Source organism: Paramisgurnus dabryanus, chromosome 3 (assembly GCF_030506205.2).
Source record: "Paramisgurnus dabryanus chromosome 3, PD_genome_1.1, whole genome shotgun sequence".
Classification (NCBI taxonomy): domain Eukaryota; kingdom Metazoa; phylum Chordata; class Actinopteri; order Cypriniformes; family Cobitidae; genus Paramisgurnus; species Paramisgurnus dabryanus.
This window is the reverse complement of record NC_133339.1, coordinates 8,438,492-8,454,056: the sequence shown is the minus strand read 5'-3', so window position 1 is coordinate 8,454,056 and position 15,565 is coordinate 8,438,492. Positions and strand designations below refer to the sequence as shown.

Here is a 15,565-nt window from a genome sequence, read left to right as displayed (position 1 = left end):
CATTCACCTGAGTCTCTTCACGACGCGCACGGGCTTAAAGGGGACGCGCACGCCAACCGTTTATACAACAATAAGGTTGTATTAGTAAACATTACTAAATGCATTAGCTAACAGGAAAAAATATAACAATATAGTTTTTTTAGCAAGTATTAACTCTTGTTAATGTTAGTTAATGTCAATTCAGTTACTTTTGTTATTCTATGCATTAACTATGTACTGTCATATTCACTTTTTAAAATCCATATGTACTGATCTACATGGTTTGAATGATCATGGATGGAAATCTAAAAAATAATTTGGTGCCACTACATATCTAAAACAAATTCAAGTTAATAACGGCGGATAGTATAGAAGAAAGGAAATTTTGTGTACCATACTCACGCACCTCACAAAAACAAAAAGGGTTTATGGTAATTGGGATCAGTTTGTGGAACTCTTTGGACATTGTGCAAAAATCATGTAACAAGATTGTTCAATTAAAAAAAAAAATATTTAAATTTTTTTCTTGTGAAATATGAACGAAGTGAAACATAAGAATTAATGTCTGATAAAAATGAAATTATTAATTATTTAGATGTGAAGTATATTGTGCTTTGAACTAGGGGAGGAAAAAAAAGCAAGCTATCTATTCTGTGCTATATTAGATTATTGAACAAAGGGGTATGCTCCTATTCAGCATTGAAAGTTATTATTTTGTTTTGGATGTGATTATTTTGTGTTTGTAATGACATCATGGCTGAATAAAAAGAATTTGATTTGATTTGAAATCTATCTATTCGTTATGTACAAACAATAATCTCTAATAGACTGTCAGACGTCGCGTTTATAAATCAGGATTTTTGCAGTAGTTAAAGTAACAGTTGTTCTCTTTCATCATCTCGTGTTCGAGATCCACCTATGGGAAGGACATCCGTACCTGACCTCTACAGAAGCATCCAATTGCACCAAGTCTGGCTTGACAGACAGAAGCGCGTAGCCAATGCCAGGTAAGACCACACCCTCTTACCTGACGGCATATTTAATCGTATCCGCGCTGCTGCTCCTCAGTTGATATATTCGCTTCTCGCTATCTCTACGTGGATACAGTTCGATTGGTTTTTCGCTGTTCACTAATTTGTCTTCAGGAGGAATTATCGTCAGATCAGCCTCCGCCTGACGTGACAGTTGTCAACCCAGCCAGGTTAGCTGTGTCTGCTTGTTTTTCTCAAGCATCTTCGAGCCGCCCACGCTTGTTTTCTCTCTACCTTCATCCACGGCTGCCCGCCACGGATTTCTCCGAATTTTTCGCTGGTATGTCGCTTGCTAAAGCTGCCGCTACTCCCGGGAAATCTTCGTCACAGGCCTGCCCGGCCACGTGCGGAGCTTTAATCGCCGCGAAGGACTCGCATGAGTTCTGTGTGGTTTGTTTGGGCCTCAGTGCTCAGTACCTGATATTTTGTGTTTCTTACAAAACCTTATGGATAAGGGCAGATCTTTTTCCACAATTAAGGTTTACGTGGTGGCTATTTCTGCTTGCCACGTATGGATCTACTGTCGGGCAAAATCCTCTGATCTGCAGATTTATGAAGGGTGCCCGGCATTCTCTGCCAGTCATCAGGAAAACTGTCCCTGAATGGGACCTCTCCATGGTGCTGGACGCCCTGTCTCAATACCCCTTTGAGCCCCTGGGGGGTATTGTCTTTAAACTGCTGTCTTTTAAGGTGGCTTTTGTAGTGGAAGATTTTTTTATTTTATTTTTAATTATAGTTTATGAACTTATAATTGTTAAATGAAAAATCCTGTTCTTCTGTTCTAGTGAAAGATTTCTGTTCTTTCCATCTGTTCAGTAGTAAAATGTCCAAAGACTAGAACATTATGCAAAGTCCTACCAGATAAGATAAAGGGGGGCTAGTGAATGACATAAGTAACAAATGATGAACAAGTGGAAAAACTCAGTAAACGGTAGAGTTTCACTGAGAACAAAATAATTTCTTCTATTTGACCAGATGTGCTTCAACTGATATGTTTCTTAGTCATTGATAAATTGAAGGTTTATTTTCTAAGTGACGCTGGAACTATGATGAAATCTTTGGATCATGGGCGGAGATGGGATGACTGTGTTTTTCAGTATCTTACTATAAATATGTGCTCAACTTTGTAATCGGGGCTCTTAGGTTTTTAAACTTCTAGCACCACGGGGGTGAGAGCCTATTCTGCAGAATATAAATATATATATTAAATTCAGACAAAGAAAATTCTGTTAACAGTGTGTCTGTGTGATCCTTGACTTTTGCTCTAAGTGAGTATTATTTGATGCGGCTAAAATTCCACGACAATAATGGCGACGAGGATGCGGATTCCACAGCTGTAGACTCCAGGTTTGGGAGAGACTGACTGATCACCCCTGAGACAAGAGGTCTCGGGCTCCGTACCCCAGGCCTAAGGGAAGGGAGAGTCTCAACCAGTTCTGAAGTCAAGGCTGACGGAATCTGGAAAAGAACCGTTGTGGTGGCATCTGAATAGATAATACGGTAAGCGTTATTTCGTTCGTGACCATGGGTCAGGGTAATTCGAAAGGGAGTACAAAGTCAATGGATCTGGAAAATGGCGTGTATGCTCGAGTGATCAAATCAAAGGGCACGGGGGCGTTGGAAAGCGTAAAATCTGGGAGAAAAGGTATGATTTTCCTCCTAAAGGAACACTGAGTGTAAAAGCACTCATTTTATTAAGGGAAAAATCATTGCGGATGGCAGAGAAATGAGAGCACAGAGTAAGATAAAGACCAAGGACGAACTGACTCAGACTAAGTCAGAGCTAAACATTAAGCAAAATGTTTTTCCTACATCAGATTCATTACATGATGAACCTAACTTTCTTTTTTTTTTTTTCCTCCTCCCTATGCACCTGCACGTACCCCACCTGGGGTACATTTCCAATTCACAAGGGTACCGCTTCTGGACGATGACCTCCAACCCCCTCCACAACGTCGCCCTCCACCACCACCTGCTCAACAAATCGCACAGATACAACAACCAGCTCAACAAGCCGCACAGATACAACAGCCAGCACGACAAGCACCACCTTCTGCACCCCCGCCACCGCCGATGCAAGAACTGCCACGTGGACCAGAATCAGAGATCATCCACATCCTTGACAGCACTTTTGAAGAGGACAAAGATGATGTTCAGATAAAGACGGAACGGGAGGCAAGGCCTAAGGAAACAGCAGAGAAGCCGTTCACCAGAGAAACAGCTATCTTAAGCTTTTGCCACGATAGGAGAATGGGCACAGCCACAACATAACAACGCAATTTCTCTTCGCAAGGACAACGCTCCCGAGAGAACGGGCAGCAGAGAGAATGAGAGAAGAGGAGAGGAGATCCGAAAGAAAATGTTTGCTGGTATTGCGGACAGAAAGGACATTTGAAAAACCAATGTTTCCATTTCCTGAAAACTAAAGGGACACCGGAATCCCAAGGGAGCACGGGAAACCTGCCGGTGTGTAAAGAAAGGGGCGACTGAAGCCAGGAGGGGGAAGGGGAGCATCGTACGGAGGCGGGTAAGTCCAATCTTGTTTTTTCTGCGGTTCAAATGCCATATTATCTGCTTGCTAATTCTGTTTTTTCTGATGTGTGTGAAAGGGAAAGAAACGCTCTATGCAATGAAGAACTTGCTTTGCTTGATGTTGAACGAGAGGCATACTCTAAACTGCCTCTCGAAGAAATAATGTTTGAGGGACAGGTTGTTTATGGTAGACTCTGGATGCAACTCACTCTGTCATACGCAAAGATGAATTCCCATTTGTCACCTTGAGTGGGCAGTTTACCTCATCTATGAGTGCTACGGGGCATATAGTGAGGGAAGAATTTACTGCTCCACTCTGTTGTATGCATGACGGTAATGAGTTTATGCATATGTTCCTTGTATCTGACGCGTGTCCGGTAAACCTCATGGGGAGGGATTTGATGTGTAAAATGAATGCTAGCATCTTATGTAACAACCAAGGCCTGAATATTTCTTGTTGGGATCCCAGAATGTCATCTATGTGTATGTCTCTGTTATATGTGTATGAATGAGCCTTTCTGAATGAAGAGTTGCATGCTGAAGGGAAGATAAAATTGCCACAAGCCAGCGAGGTCATTCCAGCTGAAAACATGCATTGCACAAGCTCATGTTGTTGACATAACAGAAAGAGAGTGGCAAGAGAAATGGTTTTCTGTAAAGACAGAGGGTTTTGACTTTAACCCATATATGCTGGAATGACTCATGGTGTGTGGCACTCGTTCAGTTGACAGGAAAGCAGGAACAAATTTTTGATTTTGACAATTCAGTACCCCACATCTCCATTGCAAAAAATACTAGTCAGCCGTTAGAAATGCAGGTGAATTTGCAAAGGCCTGCAGCGAGGCTGTTGATTGGGAACCATTGGCAGATAGCATACAGTTCTCAGAGCAGTTATCAGCACACAGAAGAGATTATGCTGCTTTTTCAATTGCTGAGAGAGAGAGAGTTGTAATACAGAAAGCTGTTTCTGCAGATTTCAACTCACAAAACAGTTTGTCAGTACACATGACGTGTGCTAGTATTGATTTACCGCAAAAAGTTCTTGACAATGTACCTGATTACCTGTGGGCTAAAGACAAGTATGATGTGGGTTTGATTAAAGGGTGTGAACCAGTAACTATCACCCCAAAGAGTGATTATAGACCATGTAAACCCCAATATCCTCTGAAAAGGGAGGCGCTTGAGGGGATAAGGCCAGTATTTTAGGCCTTATTGGAAAAGGGATAATTATTCCCTGCCCACACTCACCTGTGAGAACACCCATTTTTCCTGTACAAAAGGTCAGGGATGCAGGTCAGCCCACAGAGTGGAGGTTTGTTCAAGATCTCCAAGCAGGAAATGCTGCAGTACAAACAAGGGCACCTCACGTGCCAAACCCTTACACAATTCTCTCACAGATACCAGCTGAAGGCCAGTGGTTTTCTGTAGTGGATATTTCAAGTGCATTCTTCATAGTTCCTGTCCATTCTGATAGCCAGTTCTGGTTTGATTTTACATTTAAGGGGTACAGCGAGAGCCGCACTATTTACAAACTCTGCATTGCATTGTTCATTACAGAAACTTGTGTTGGATGATGATGTTGCTTTATTGCAGTACCTGGATGACCTCTTGGTGGCGGCACCGACTCAGCAGTCGTGCACTGACAACACCATACGGCTGCTCACTCATCTAGCTGAGGAAGGCCACAAGGCCAACCCCAAGAAGGTACAGTGCTCTGTCCAGAAAGTAACCTTTCTTGGACATGAAATTACACCAATGGGTAAGACTCTCTCTCCAAAGAGAATAGAGGCGATAGCTAACATACCAAAACCCATTACAAAGAAACAAGTGATGTCATTTTTGGGTATGACATCTTATTGCAGGACTTTTATTGCTAACTATTCTGAAATGCAACAACCATTGCATGACATGATTTATGAGAAACCTTTTGCACCATCAGAGAAGGTAGAATGGACAGAGAAGGCTGAAAGGGCATTTGTGGAACTAAAACAGACATTACAGCAGGCACCCACTTTGGGGTTGCCAGATCCAAAAAAGCAAACAGTGGATGAAAGGAATTGCTGTATGACCTCTGTTTTGTTACAAGAACATGGTGACAAGTTGAGACCAGTTGCATATTTTTCAGGACGCCTTGATGCGGTGGCCAGGGGCCTACCAGGATGTCTCAGGGCAGTGGCAGCTGCGGAAAAAGCTGTACAAGCCAGCAGTGAGTTTGTGGGAAACGCACAGCTGCGTCTGTTGGTTTTGTGTCAAGATGGCTGCGTTATTCCTGTGCATTGTTACAGATGTCTAATGTCACAGTTGAAAGATGCACAGTGCTTAACCCGGCGACATTGTTACCTACACCTGGTGAAGGTACACCACATTGTTGTTTGTCTGCCCTGCGGGAAGTATGCACACCAAGGCCTGACCTTGCTGACACACCCATACCTAAATGCACCCTCACATATTATGTGGATGGTTCCTCTTCCAGAGATGACAGAGGCATAAATAGGATGGGGTGGGCAGTTGTGTCTGACTTTGAAGTAGTGAAATCTGGATGCTTACCACCTCACAAATCTGCAAAGGTGGCTGAATTGCATGCACTAACACAAGCTTGTAAAATTGCTAATAATCAATCTATAACCATTTACATTGACTGCTGATTTTACTGACAGTTTCTCTCCTATAACAAATTTTACTCCTTTCTCAAATAGCTGTGTGCAAATGCAAAGCACACACCAAGGAACAGGACGTGGTATCCAGAGGCAATGCACGCAAGGACGCGGCTGCAAAAGAAGCATCTCTCATTTCTACTAACATAGACTTTTCTCTTACACAGATTTCCCAGGAAAAGGAAGCTGAAACACCACAGGAGTCATTAATAAGCATGCAAACATTTTCTCTTCCAACAGAAATAGCTCTATGGAAATCGTGTGGAGCAACCAAAACTCCTGAAGGGATTTGGATGGGTCCAAATCAAAAACCTTGCTTACCTAAACATTTTATTCCCATTTTCCTAGGTTGACACATGGGGACCACGGTGACAGGCGATACTCTTCAAAATGAAAATGACATGTTGCAGTATTGTATTTCTATGTCCTCTGTATTTCAAAATATCTCCAAAGCAGGTTAAAGCAGCCCTACCCCGTCCAGTAGAAAAACCATTACACAACATCAAACCAGGGGATTACGTGGTGGTAAAGAACCTCAGGAGGAAATCCTGGAAAGCCTGATGGTGGGATGGGCCCTATCAGGTTCTGCTGACAACTCATACTGCCGTAAAGATCGCAGAGCGTGCCACATGGGTGCACGCTGCCCATTGCCGAAGGGTTGGTGCTGGAATCCAAGGGGTGATCCAAAGGGAGGATGACTAACCGACTGCATGGTGTGGTGCTACCATACCCGAATCTACAGAGGGAATTAATCATCAAGGGCACACGACCCCAACTATAACTGTGCTCAACTTCTTCACCACAAATCCAAAGGAATCATCAAGGGCACACGACCCCAACTATAACTGTGCTCAACTTCTTCACCACAAATCCAAAGGAATCATCAAGGGCACACGACCCCAACTATAACTGTGCTCAACTTCTTCACCACAAATCCAAAGGAATCATCAAGGGCACACGACCCCAACTATAACTGTGCTCAACTTCTTCACCACAAATCCAAAGGAATCATCAAGGGCGCACGACCCCAACTCTAACTGTGCTCAACACCTTCAGTACAATTCAAAAGACCCTATGCAACGATGAGAGTCATGAAGTAATGAATAAATCATAAAAAGGGAGGAGTGTAGTGGAAGATTTTTTTATTTTATTTTTAATTATAGTTTATGAACTTATAATTGTTAAATGGAAAATCCTGTTCTTCTGTTCTAGTGAAAGATTTCTGTTCTTTCCATCTGTTCAGTAGTAAAATGTCCAAAGACTAGAACATTATGCAAAGTCCTACCAGATAAGATAAAGGGGGGCTAGTGAATGACATAAGTAACAAATGATGAACAAGTGGAAAAACTCAGTAAATGGTAGAGTTTCACTGAGAACAAAATAATTTCTTCTATTTGACAAGATGTGCTTCAACTGATATGTTTCTTAGTCATTGATAAATTGAAGGTTTATTTTCTAAGTGACGCTGGAACTATGATGAAATCTTTGGATCATGGGCGGAGATGGGATGACTGTGTTTTTCAGTATCTTACTATAAATATGTGCTCAACTTTGTAATCGGGGCTCTTAGGTTTTTAAACTTCTAGCACCACGGGGGTGAGAGCCTATTCTGCAGAATATAAATATATATATTAAATTCAGACAAAGAAAATTCTGTTAACAGTGTGTCTGTGTGATCCTTGACTTTTGCTCTTAGTGAGTATTATTTGATGCGGCTAAAATTCCACGACACTTTGCTCTTAGCTTTGGCATCAGCTAAACATGTGAGCGAACTGCATGCATTTTCTGTACACCCTTCATGCACTAATTTCTCTCTAAGTGGAGAAAAGGTTTTTCTTAAACCTAATCCGGCCTTTATGCCGAAGTGTTTCCCTGCGTTCACGTCGGAGGTGCTGGAGTTATCTGCTTTTCACCCTCCGCCTTTTTCCTCTTCGGAGGATGAGAGGCTGAATGCTCTGTGTCCTGTTCGTGCATTACGGACGTATATTGACAGGACTAGGGTTTTCCGGAAGAGTGACCAGCTCTTTATCTCGTGGGCGCCCCCCATAGAGGGAATCCCGTTTCTAAGCAACGCCTCTCACATTGGCTTGTGGATGCGATTGCCTTGGCATACGAATCGAAGGGAGTGCAAACACCTGGGAATATCAGAGCTCATTCTACGAGAGGCGTGGCCACCTCTTGGGCTTTGTTCAGGGGAGTGTCACTGCAAGACATTTGTTCTGCTGCGAGTTGGGCTTTCCCTCACACTTTCGTGTGTTATTATCGGTTGGATGTTACTAAAACCTCAGTAGCACATTCCGTTTTAGGTGTAGGGTCATCATAACCCTTCACTTTTGTGTGCCCTTTTTTCCTTACTGTTGTCACATTATAGTAAGAGTAAGGGCATATGAGCCGGTGAGCTCGTTAATGTTACCAAGCATGCATTCACATTCCTGCCCGGGTTTGCCTTTTGCATTGATGGGTTTCAATGGGGTGTGCTTTATACATATTTCTACCCTGCATGCGCACGGCAGCTATGTATGTGCATACAGTAGGGTACATGATTATGGGATGTGTCGGGCACCGCCCCCCTGGGGTGACCGTCCTTTTTTGTACTGGCTGTCATACCTCACAGTAGGGTGTTGGGCAATCGGGGAGCTGTCCATGTCTCTCCCATAAGTGGATCTCGAACACGAGATGATGAAAGAGAACAATAGGTTACTTTCGTAACCCCGGTTCTCTGAAACATCGAGTGGAGAGATCCACCAGCTTTGCCCCGCTTGCCGCACGAGAAGCGAATACACTTACTGAGGAGCAGCAGCGCGGATACGCCTTATATGCCGTCAGGTAAGAGGGTGTGGTCTTACCTGGCATTGGCTACGCGCTTCTGTCTGTCAAGCCAGACTTGGTGCAATTGGATGCTTCTGTAGAGGTCAGGTACGGATGTCCTTCCCATAGGTGGATCTCTCCACTCGATGTTTCAGAGAACCGGGGTTACGAAAGTAACTTATTGGGCTCTATTTTAACGATCTGAAACGCAAGTGCGAAGCGCAACGCGCAAGTGAGTTTGTGGGCGGATCTTGGGCGCTGTTGCTATTTTCCCGGCGTGAGAAATAACTCTTGCGCCGGGCGCAAATCAATAAGGGGTTGGTCTGAAGTAGGTTCATTATTCATAGGTGTGGTTTGGGCGTAACGTCAAATAAACCAATCAGAACGCTAGCCAACATTCCCTTTAAACGCAAGGGCGCAAGTTCCATGGCGGGTTGCTATTATTATGACGGATTTACCAGGCGCACGCCAGGAGCGGTTCACAGCCGAGGAGACCGACGTCCTTGTACGGGGGAATCCCACGCTTGCCAGCATAAATCGGGCACGCCGTGTAACGGGAGGTGGATCTGCCTCAGGACTTGACGCCAGCAGAGGACATCGCTGCGTCCACCCTCACCGCTGAAAGGGTTTGGGGGCTTTGAAATCGGACCCAAGAAACGCAAGCAAGGTCCAACCCCAAAGTACTCTTACAAATCAAGTTCATATACATTAAGGTTTCTTATGAAAACATTTTAACTATTATTTACATAAAATAAACGTAATACAGCCACACAACAAAGTTATGAAAATATTTTAATCGTTATTTGCATGAGAATAAATAAAAACTATCACCACAATGCTCACCACTATGATTCCCCTTATCTCGTGTATTAATATTTTTAAGTGTAACAATTTATGATTTGCAAAAATAACTGTTGCATCTGTGTAGATTAGATAAGCAAAGTGTATGCGCGTTGTGCACGCTATACATTATGGTCAAGCATGCGCCCTTAAAATAGCATAATGAACCACGCGCAACGCGCCACTGACTTTAGACTAGTTTTTTTTGGTTAGTAGCGCAATTGTTTTTTGAAACTGCAAAATAGCATAAGAGATGGTTTGCGCCGCAACACGCCTCCTTTTTGCGCTGAACCGCCCAGGGAGACCAAGTTCATTCCCTAGTTTGCTGACGTGCATCTGTGGAGGGAAAAACCCCGCTGTGCGCCGGCGCAAAATACGAATGATACATGCGTCACTGACAAAGTCAATTGCGCTGGGTGCAAGATAGAGCCCCTGGTGTTTAATCAAAACAATGGTACAAAGACGTCGGTCTCCTCGGCTGTGAACCGCTCCTGGCGTGCGCCTGGTAAATCCGTCATAATAATAGCAACCCGCCATGGAACTTGCGCCCTTGCGTTTAAAGGGAATGTTGGCTAGCGTTCTGATTGGTTTATTTGACGTTACGCCCAAACCACACCTATGAATAATGAACCTACTTCAGACCAACCCCTTATTGATTTGCGCCCGGCGCAAGAGTTATTTCTCACGCCGGGAAAATAGCAACAGCGCCCAGGATCCGCCCACAAACTCACTTGCGCGTTGCGCTTCGCACTTGCGTTTCAGATCGTTAAAATAGGGCCCAAGGTGTCATTGGGTCGTGTTTAGTCACCATTTTATACTCTTTCTTTATGTCTGACAACAGAACAGGTAATATGTGAAAATAGCATTCAGTTGTGTTAAAATACAACATAACAAACAATGACAGTAAAATCAGACAGAGAGTAGAAAACAGATTTTTAAGTGCCAACAATAGACTAACCGCAAACACGACGTGATGACGTCACAAATATGCTAATTGGATGTGACGTCATCAGCGCCACAGTCTCTCAAAATTCTATGGAAACACGGTACACTAATTTAAAGGGGCGGTGAATTTGTCGGTTTTATTATTTTATACTGTTGTCTGATGTCTACTTATGATGTTCGCATGGTTTTTACATTCAAAAACATCAAAAGCAATAAGTAATAGCCTATTTTGTAACATGGTTCTGAGGCTCTCTGAAGAAATGGTTTGTTTGAAGGGGGGGGGCATTGAAGACCTGGACGTAAACACCCACTGCTATGATTGGACAGCTTCATTCCCCGTCATTACATGTATGTTTTAAAAACATTAATGTGTAAAAAATAGCAGCCGAACACATATATGTTTGAGCCACAAAAGATTCTGGCTGCTAAAGATGATACACATAAATGACAATATGTATAGTAAAGTATAAACAAAACTTTAAACTCAACGTGACTAAATTACCGTATACAACACAGTTAGCGCGCATCAGAATCTAAACTGCGGCTGATAAATCCTTATCAATAACTTTGTATATTTCTATTGCGCTTGTGAGGTTGCCCTTACACACACGTAACGTTACATACCACAGTTATATGATAAAAAAAGCTTTGTTGAATGTTTGACCTTTCAAACGCATCTCGCCTAAATTACCGTATACAACACAGTAAGCGGGCATCAGAATCTAAATTGCAGCTGGTAAATCCTTCCTTATCACTAACTTTGTATATTTCTACCTTTAAATTACAGTCGTATTGTTAAGTGTTGTACCTTTATTAATCGTTTAATGTTTTAAGTAAATTAAAACAGTCCAACATACGTGTTTAGACATGGATGTTACAACAGAACATATCAAGCGATCTCTTCTAACAAAGCAATAGTGAATCGCAGTAACTTAAATAAAGTAAAAGGTTTAACTTACTGTGTATACTGCTGTGTCATTCTTGTCAGATGCAACATTAGTGGTGCTTTTAATCACAGTCTCTCTGCAAATCCAGCATCGACTTCTTTTCAAATAAATCCGCGGTACACAAAGTAAACAAACACTCCAAACGCGAGCTGGAACTTCTTCAAAAACAAACTTTATCCAAGCATTCCTAATATTATGTTCTGAGCCTCTGTTATCCAGCGTCTGTGTTCTTCCCATAGACGGTTCTTCCACAACCGAAAACTGAAACTCCGTTTCCATGGTTACTCTATCATAACATATCACCGCGTCAAAATAAAAGTCTCTCAGAAAAAAATGTATTTAAAAGTCATGTTGGTTACATTTGGCAATCTTTAAAGACATGTTTACTGATTGTTGAAACACACGTGTGTTACGCGAAGCTGTGGGCGGGGCTACAAAAGTGATCATTGTTTTTGGGTTCGGGGAGGTGCTTCAATTCTAATTTGACGTCATATTTCTCAGAATTCCTCACTCGGCCGTTTTACTGGCTTGGTGCCAAAAACTGTTATATTTCAGTAGCACAGACGTTTTCAGTTCTGAAACTTGCATGATGTTCATTTAAGTATGATGACCTCTTATATAACAAATGATCAAGTTAAAATTGAGTATTTGATTCACCGCTCCTTTAATAAGAAATAATCCACTACAAATGCATTGATGCAAAAAGTGATTTGATTCACATGTATTGCATATACAATTTTATTTTTTAAAACGTCTTAAGTCTTAAAACTTACAAGTTCATCAAATTCAGTCTTTTCTGCTGCAGCTCTATGGAGCTGACAGGAACTTCCAGAAACTCTTGAGAGGCTCCATGATCCGCCATTGCTATAAAAAAAAATGTTCCATTGGGAAATCTCGGATGCGTCCGCTAATGACACAACCTCCCCAGACAAATATTCAAAGATAAGTTCCACTACATTTTTACTATATTGAAACTTGTGAACAATGAAATAAAATTTTGTGAAGTTCATTACTTCATCTCAAATACACATATGTCAAAAGTGTACACTCTAAAAAAATGCTGGGTTATTTTCAACCCAATGTTGGGTGAAGAAGCCAGCAGCTAGGTTAAAAATAACCCCCAATTTTTTTTTTGATGCAACATTGGGTTAAAACAACCCAGCATTTTTGGTTGAAACAACCCAGCTTAGATTAAATATAACTCAGTAGGCTAGGCCTCCTGCCTTTTTGACCCAATGCTGGGTTGAAAATAACCCAACATTTTTTAGAGTGTTACATTAATAAATAATGAATTAGAGGAAACAAATATATCAATACAGAAATATATACATCAGAGAAAAGAAAAACAAAAGAACGATCAAGCCAACTTAGTATTTACATCAGTTACACATACCTTAGAAAAAGTTACTGGTGTGAGACAAATCAATGGCACTGGCTTATTTTTTTAGATCTGTCAGTGCAAGGTATTTTCAGTGGAGACATCTCAAACATGTGTTTAAGTCTAGGACTAGCCTTAAGCCTTTGAAACCGGTGGTTAGTCTGTTAGATCTCATGAGTGTTTGATCAGACAATCACACTGTTTGTATATTTATATTTATGCATTTATCTGACAGTTTTATCCAAAGCGACTTACAGTGCATTACAAAGTAAACATTATAGTATACACTTTATAGGTATGTGTGTTCCCTGGGTTTGAACCCATGACCTTTTGCGCTGTTAACACAATGCTCTACCACTGAACTATACAGGAACATCTGTAACGTGTTGATCTTCTCTCGTTGTTGTTCATTATGTTTGTGAGATGACTGAATCAGACTTAATCTGAGTCTGAAGTTTCTTCTATAACTTCACTTCTAACAGTCCTCTGATTTTCAGTCTTCAGTAGATGTTTGAGTTCATGTCATGGTTCAGTTTTGATCCAGTAGCTCGACTGTCACCGGATTCTGCTGTGTGCAGGAAGTTTTAAACAATGTTAATAAGTCTCTTTGCTTTATATAACAGAATGTAAATTATTTCCTTACATTGCAGGTCAACTGTAAAACCAATAAAATTTATAAGATCCTCACCGGTGACTCTTGGTTCTGCTGTGATTTTCTGGCTGAATTTTGTCTACATCTCATTGTCTTTTGTTTGAAAAGAAAAACAGGTTATTATATTTTATATATTTTGTAGAATCACTTAATATGAAGCTAAAAGTTTCAGATCATTGAAGCTTTATAAATGATACTAACCTGACACGACTGCAGACATGTTTTAATCTCTGTAAGATCAGAGAAAGATATTTAGTAAGATCTGGAGAAAGACTCCGTAATATGTCAGGTGTCTCTAACAGGTACTGTGTGTATAAGGTAATACTCTGTGATGAACAATGACACCTTATCTTGCAGTATGACTACACTATGACCCACACTGACATAATACTCATAATCATTGTCCTTTAATTAGTATTAGTCATTACTATTAGATATTGGGAGGATTCAAAGTAAACATAACTAAATATTTTACTGCTGACATCATCACCGATTCTGTTTAAAGATGTTCACATTTTAAGAAAGTTAATGACTGATTTTTTGAGTGAAATGAGATGAAAAAAGATGAAGATCTCTTGAACAGAGTCTAACTGTGCTTTCACACCGCCACTGGCGAGAGCGTCAATAAAAGCTCTGGCTGCCCTACCAACGATGCTATAGAAAAGATGTAGTGGACGCTCTGTCACTCAAATGCTTTCTCTGGAATCCTCTCAAGCCGAAGTTTCTGCCTTCCGATTGGTTGCCACCTAACCGCGTCATAGCCAATTACCATAAAGTTGAGTTGATTTCAACTCTCCTAAAAGCTCACACTGTACATGACGCGCTGCTGTTTGTACTCTCATTGAAAATGAATGACTTCCGGCCACTTTGACGCTCTCGCCAGTGGCGGTATGAAAGCACAGTAACAGCATATGTTCAGTTTGTTTAACCCACTGTCAATCAAATACAAGCTTCACAACAACACACAAACATACAACACAGTTCATGTGTGAGATACTCTCGGCATGTATTATACAGTCATCAAATACTCTCGCTTCAAATACGCTTAACCACGGCCTCAGGCCATTCAGAAATACAGCTGTGTCTGTAAATGACACAGGTATAAATAAAGTTTGTTTATATTAAGTTACACGGTCAGCGTTATTTCTCTGAATAAGTTTAGGTAAAGATAACATAATTACAAAACCAGCAAATTATTGCATGCACATACGGTACAAAGCATGATTATTTATTTAGATTTCAGAATGAGCACGTTTGTCATTAATACTAAATATGCTGCGGTCTGTCTGCTGATCTGATACCGTAATGGAGATAAATGTTAGTAACTTACTGTTTAAAAGCAAAATTTACAACTATCAGTTAATAACTATGTACATGCTAAGGACGTTTGCGTTGTAATAATGTACAGTGAGACTTCAGATATAAAAACGGAGACTAGTAAAGTGATGTTTTATCATTAAAATCTGATAACGTCCATTGATTTAATAGAATGTTTGGGCATACCAATATGGCTGCGCGGTGGCTTCACAATTGTGACGTCATGCGCAATCCAGTCATTTACATAGATCAGTGGTTAAAACACCCAGCATTTTTTAGAATGAAGGCATTTCAATGACTTACAAATAACCTTTTCATTGCATTAAAGTGAAATTACTGAACCTAGGGGTGGTTTACCGGACAGGGATTATTTTAAGCCAGGACTAGGCATGGCAGACTAGGCAGATCATGTAGGCCAAAACACGAAAATAACTGCTTTTTCAAAAGATATTTCCGGCAAACACAGACATACACATTCGGAC

General features: G+C 41.2%; 2 protein-coding genes across 2 annotated transcripts in view; both read right to left on the bottom strand.

Annotated features, from left to right (window-relative positions):
- LOC135734278 (uncharacterized) overlaps positions 1-15,565 on the bottom strand; it is a 201,258-nt gene that overhangs the window by 108,185 nt on the left and 77,508 nt on the right. The gene's annotated exons all lie outside the window — the stretch shown is intronic.
- LOC135768853 (uncharacterized) overlaps positions 12,384-15,565 on the bottom strand; it is a 61,311-nt gene continuing 58,129 nt past the window's right edge. Inside the window, exons 17-19 of the mRNA XM_073813806.1 lie at positions 13,968-13,996; positions 13,803-13,859; positions 12,384-13,682 (exon numbers count right to left, since the gene is read on the bottom strand). Of these exons, the coding sequence (XP_073669907.1) occupies positions 13,644-13,682; positions 13,803-13,859; positions 13,968-13,996 (125 nt within the window). The 3' untranslated portion in view covers positions 12,384-13,643. The remainder of the gene's footprint in view (positions 13,683-13,802; positions 13,860-13,967; positions 13,997-15,565) is intronic.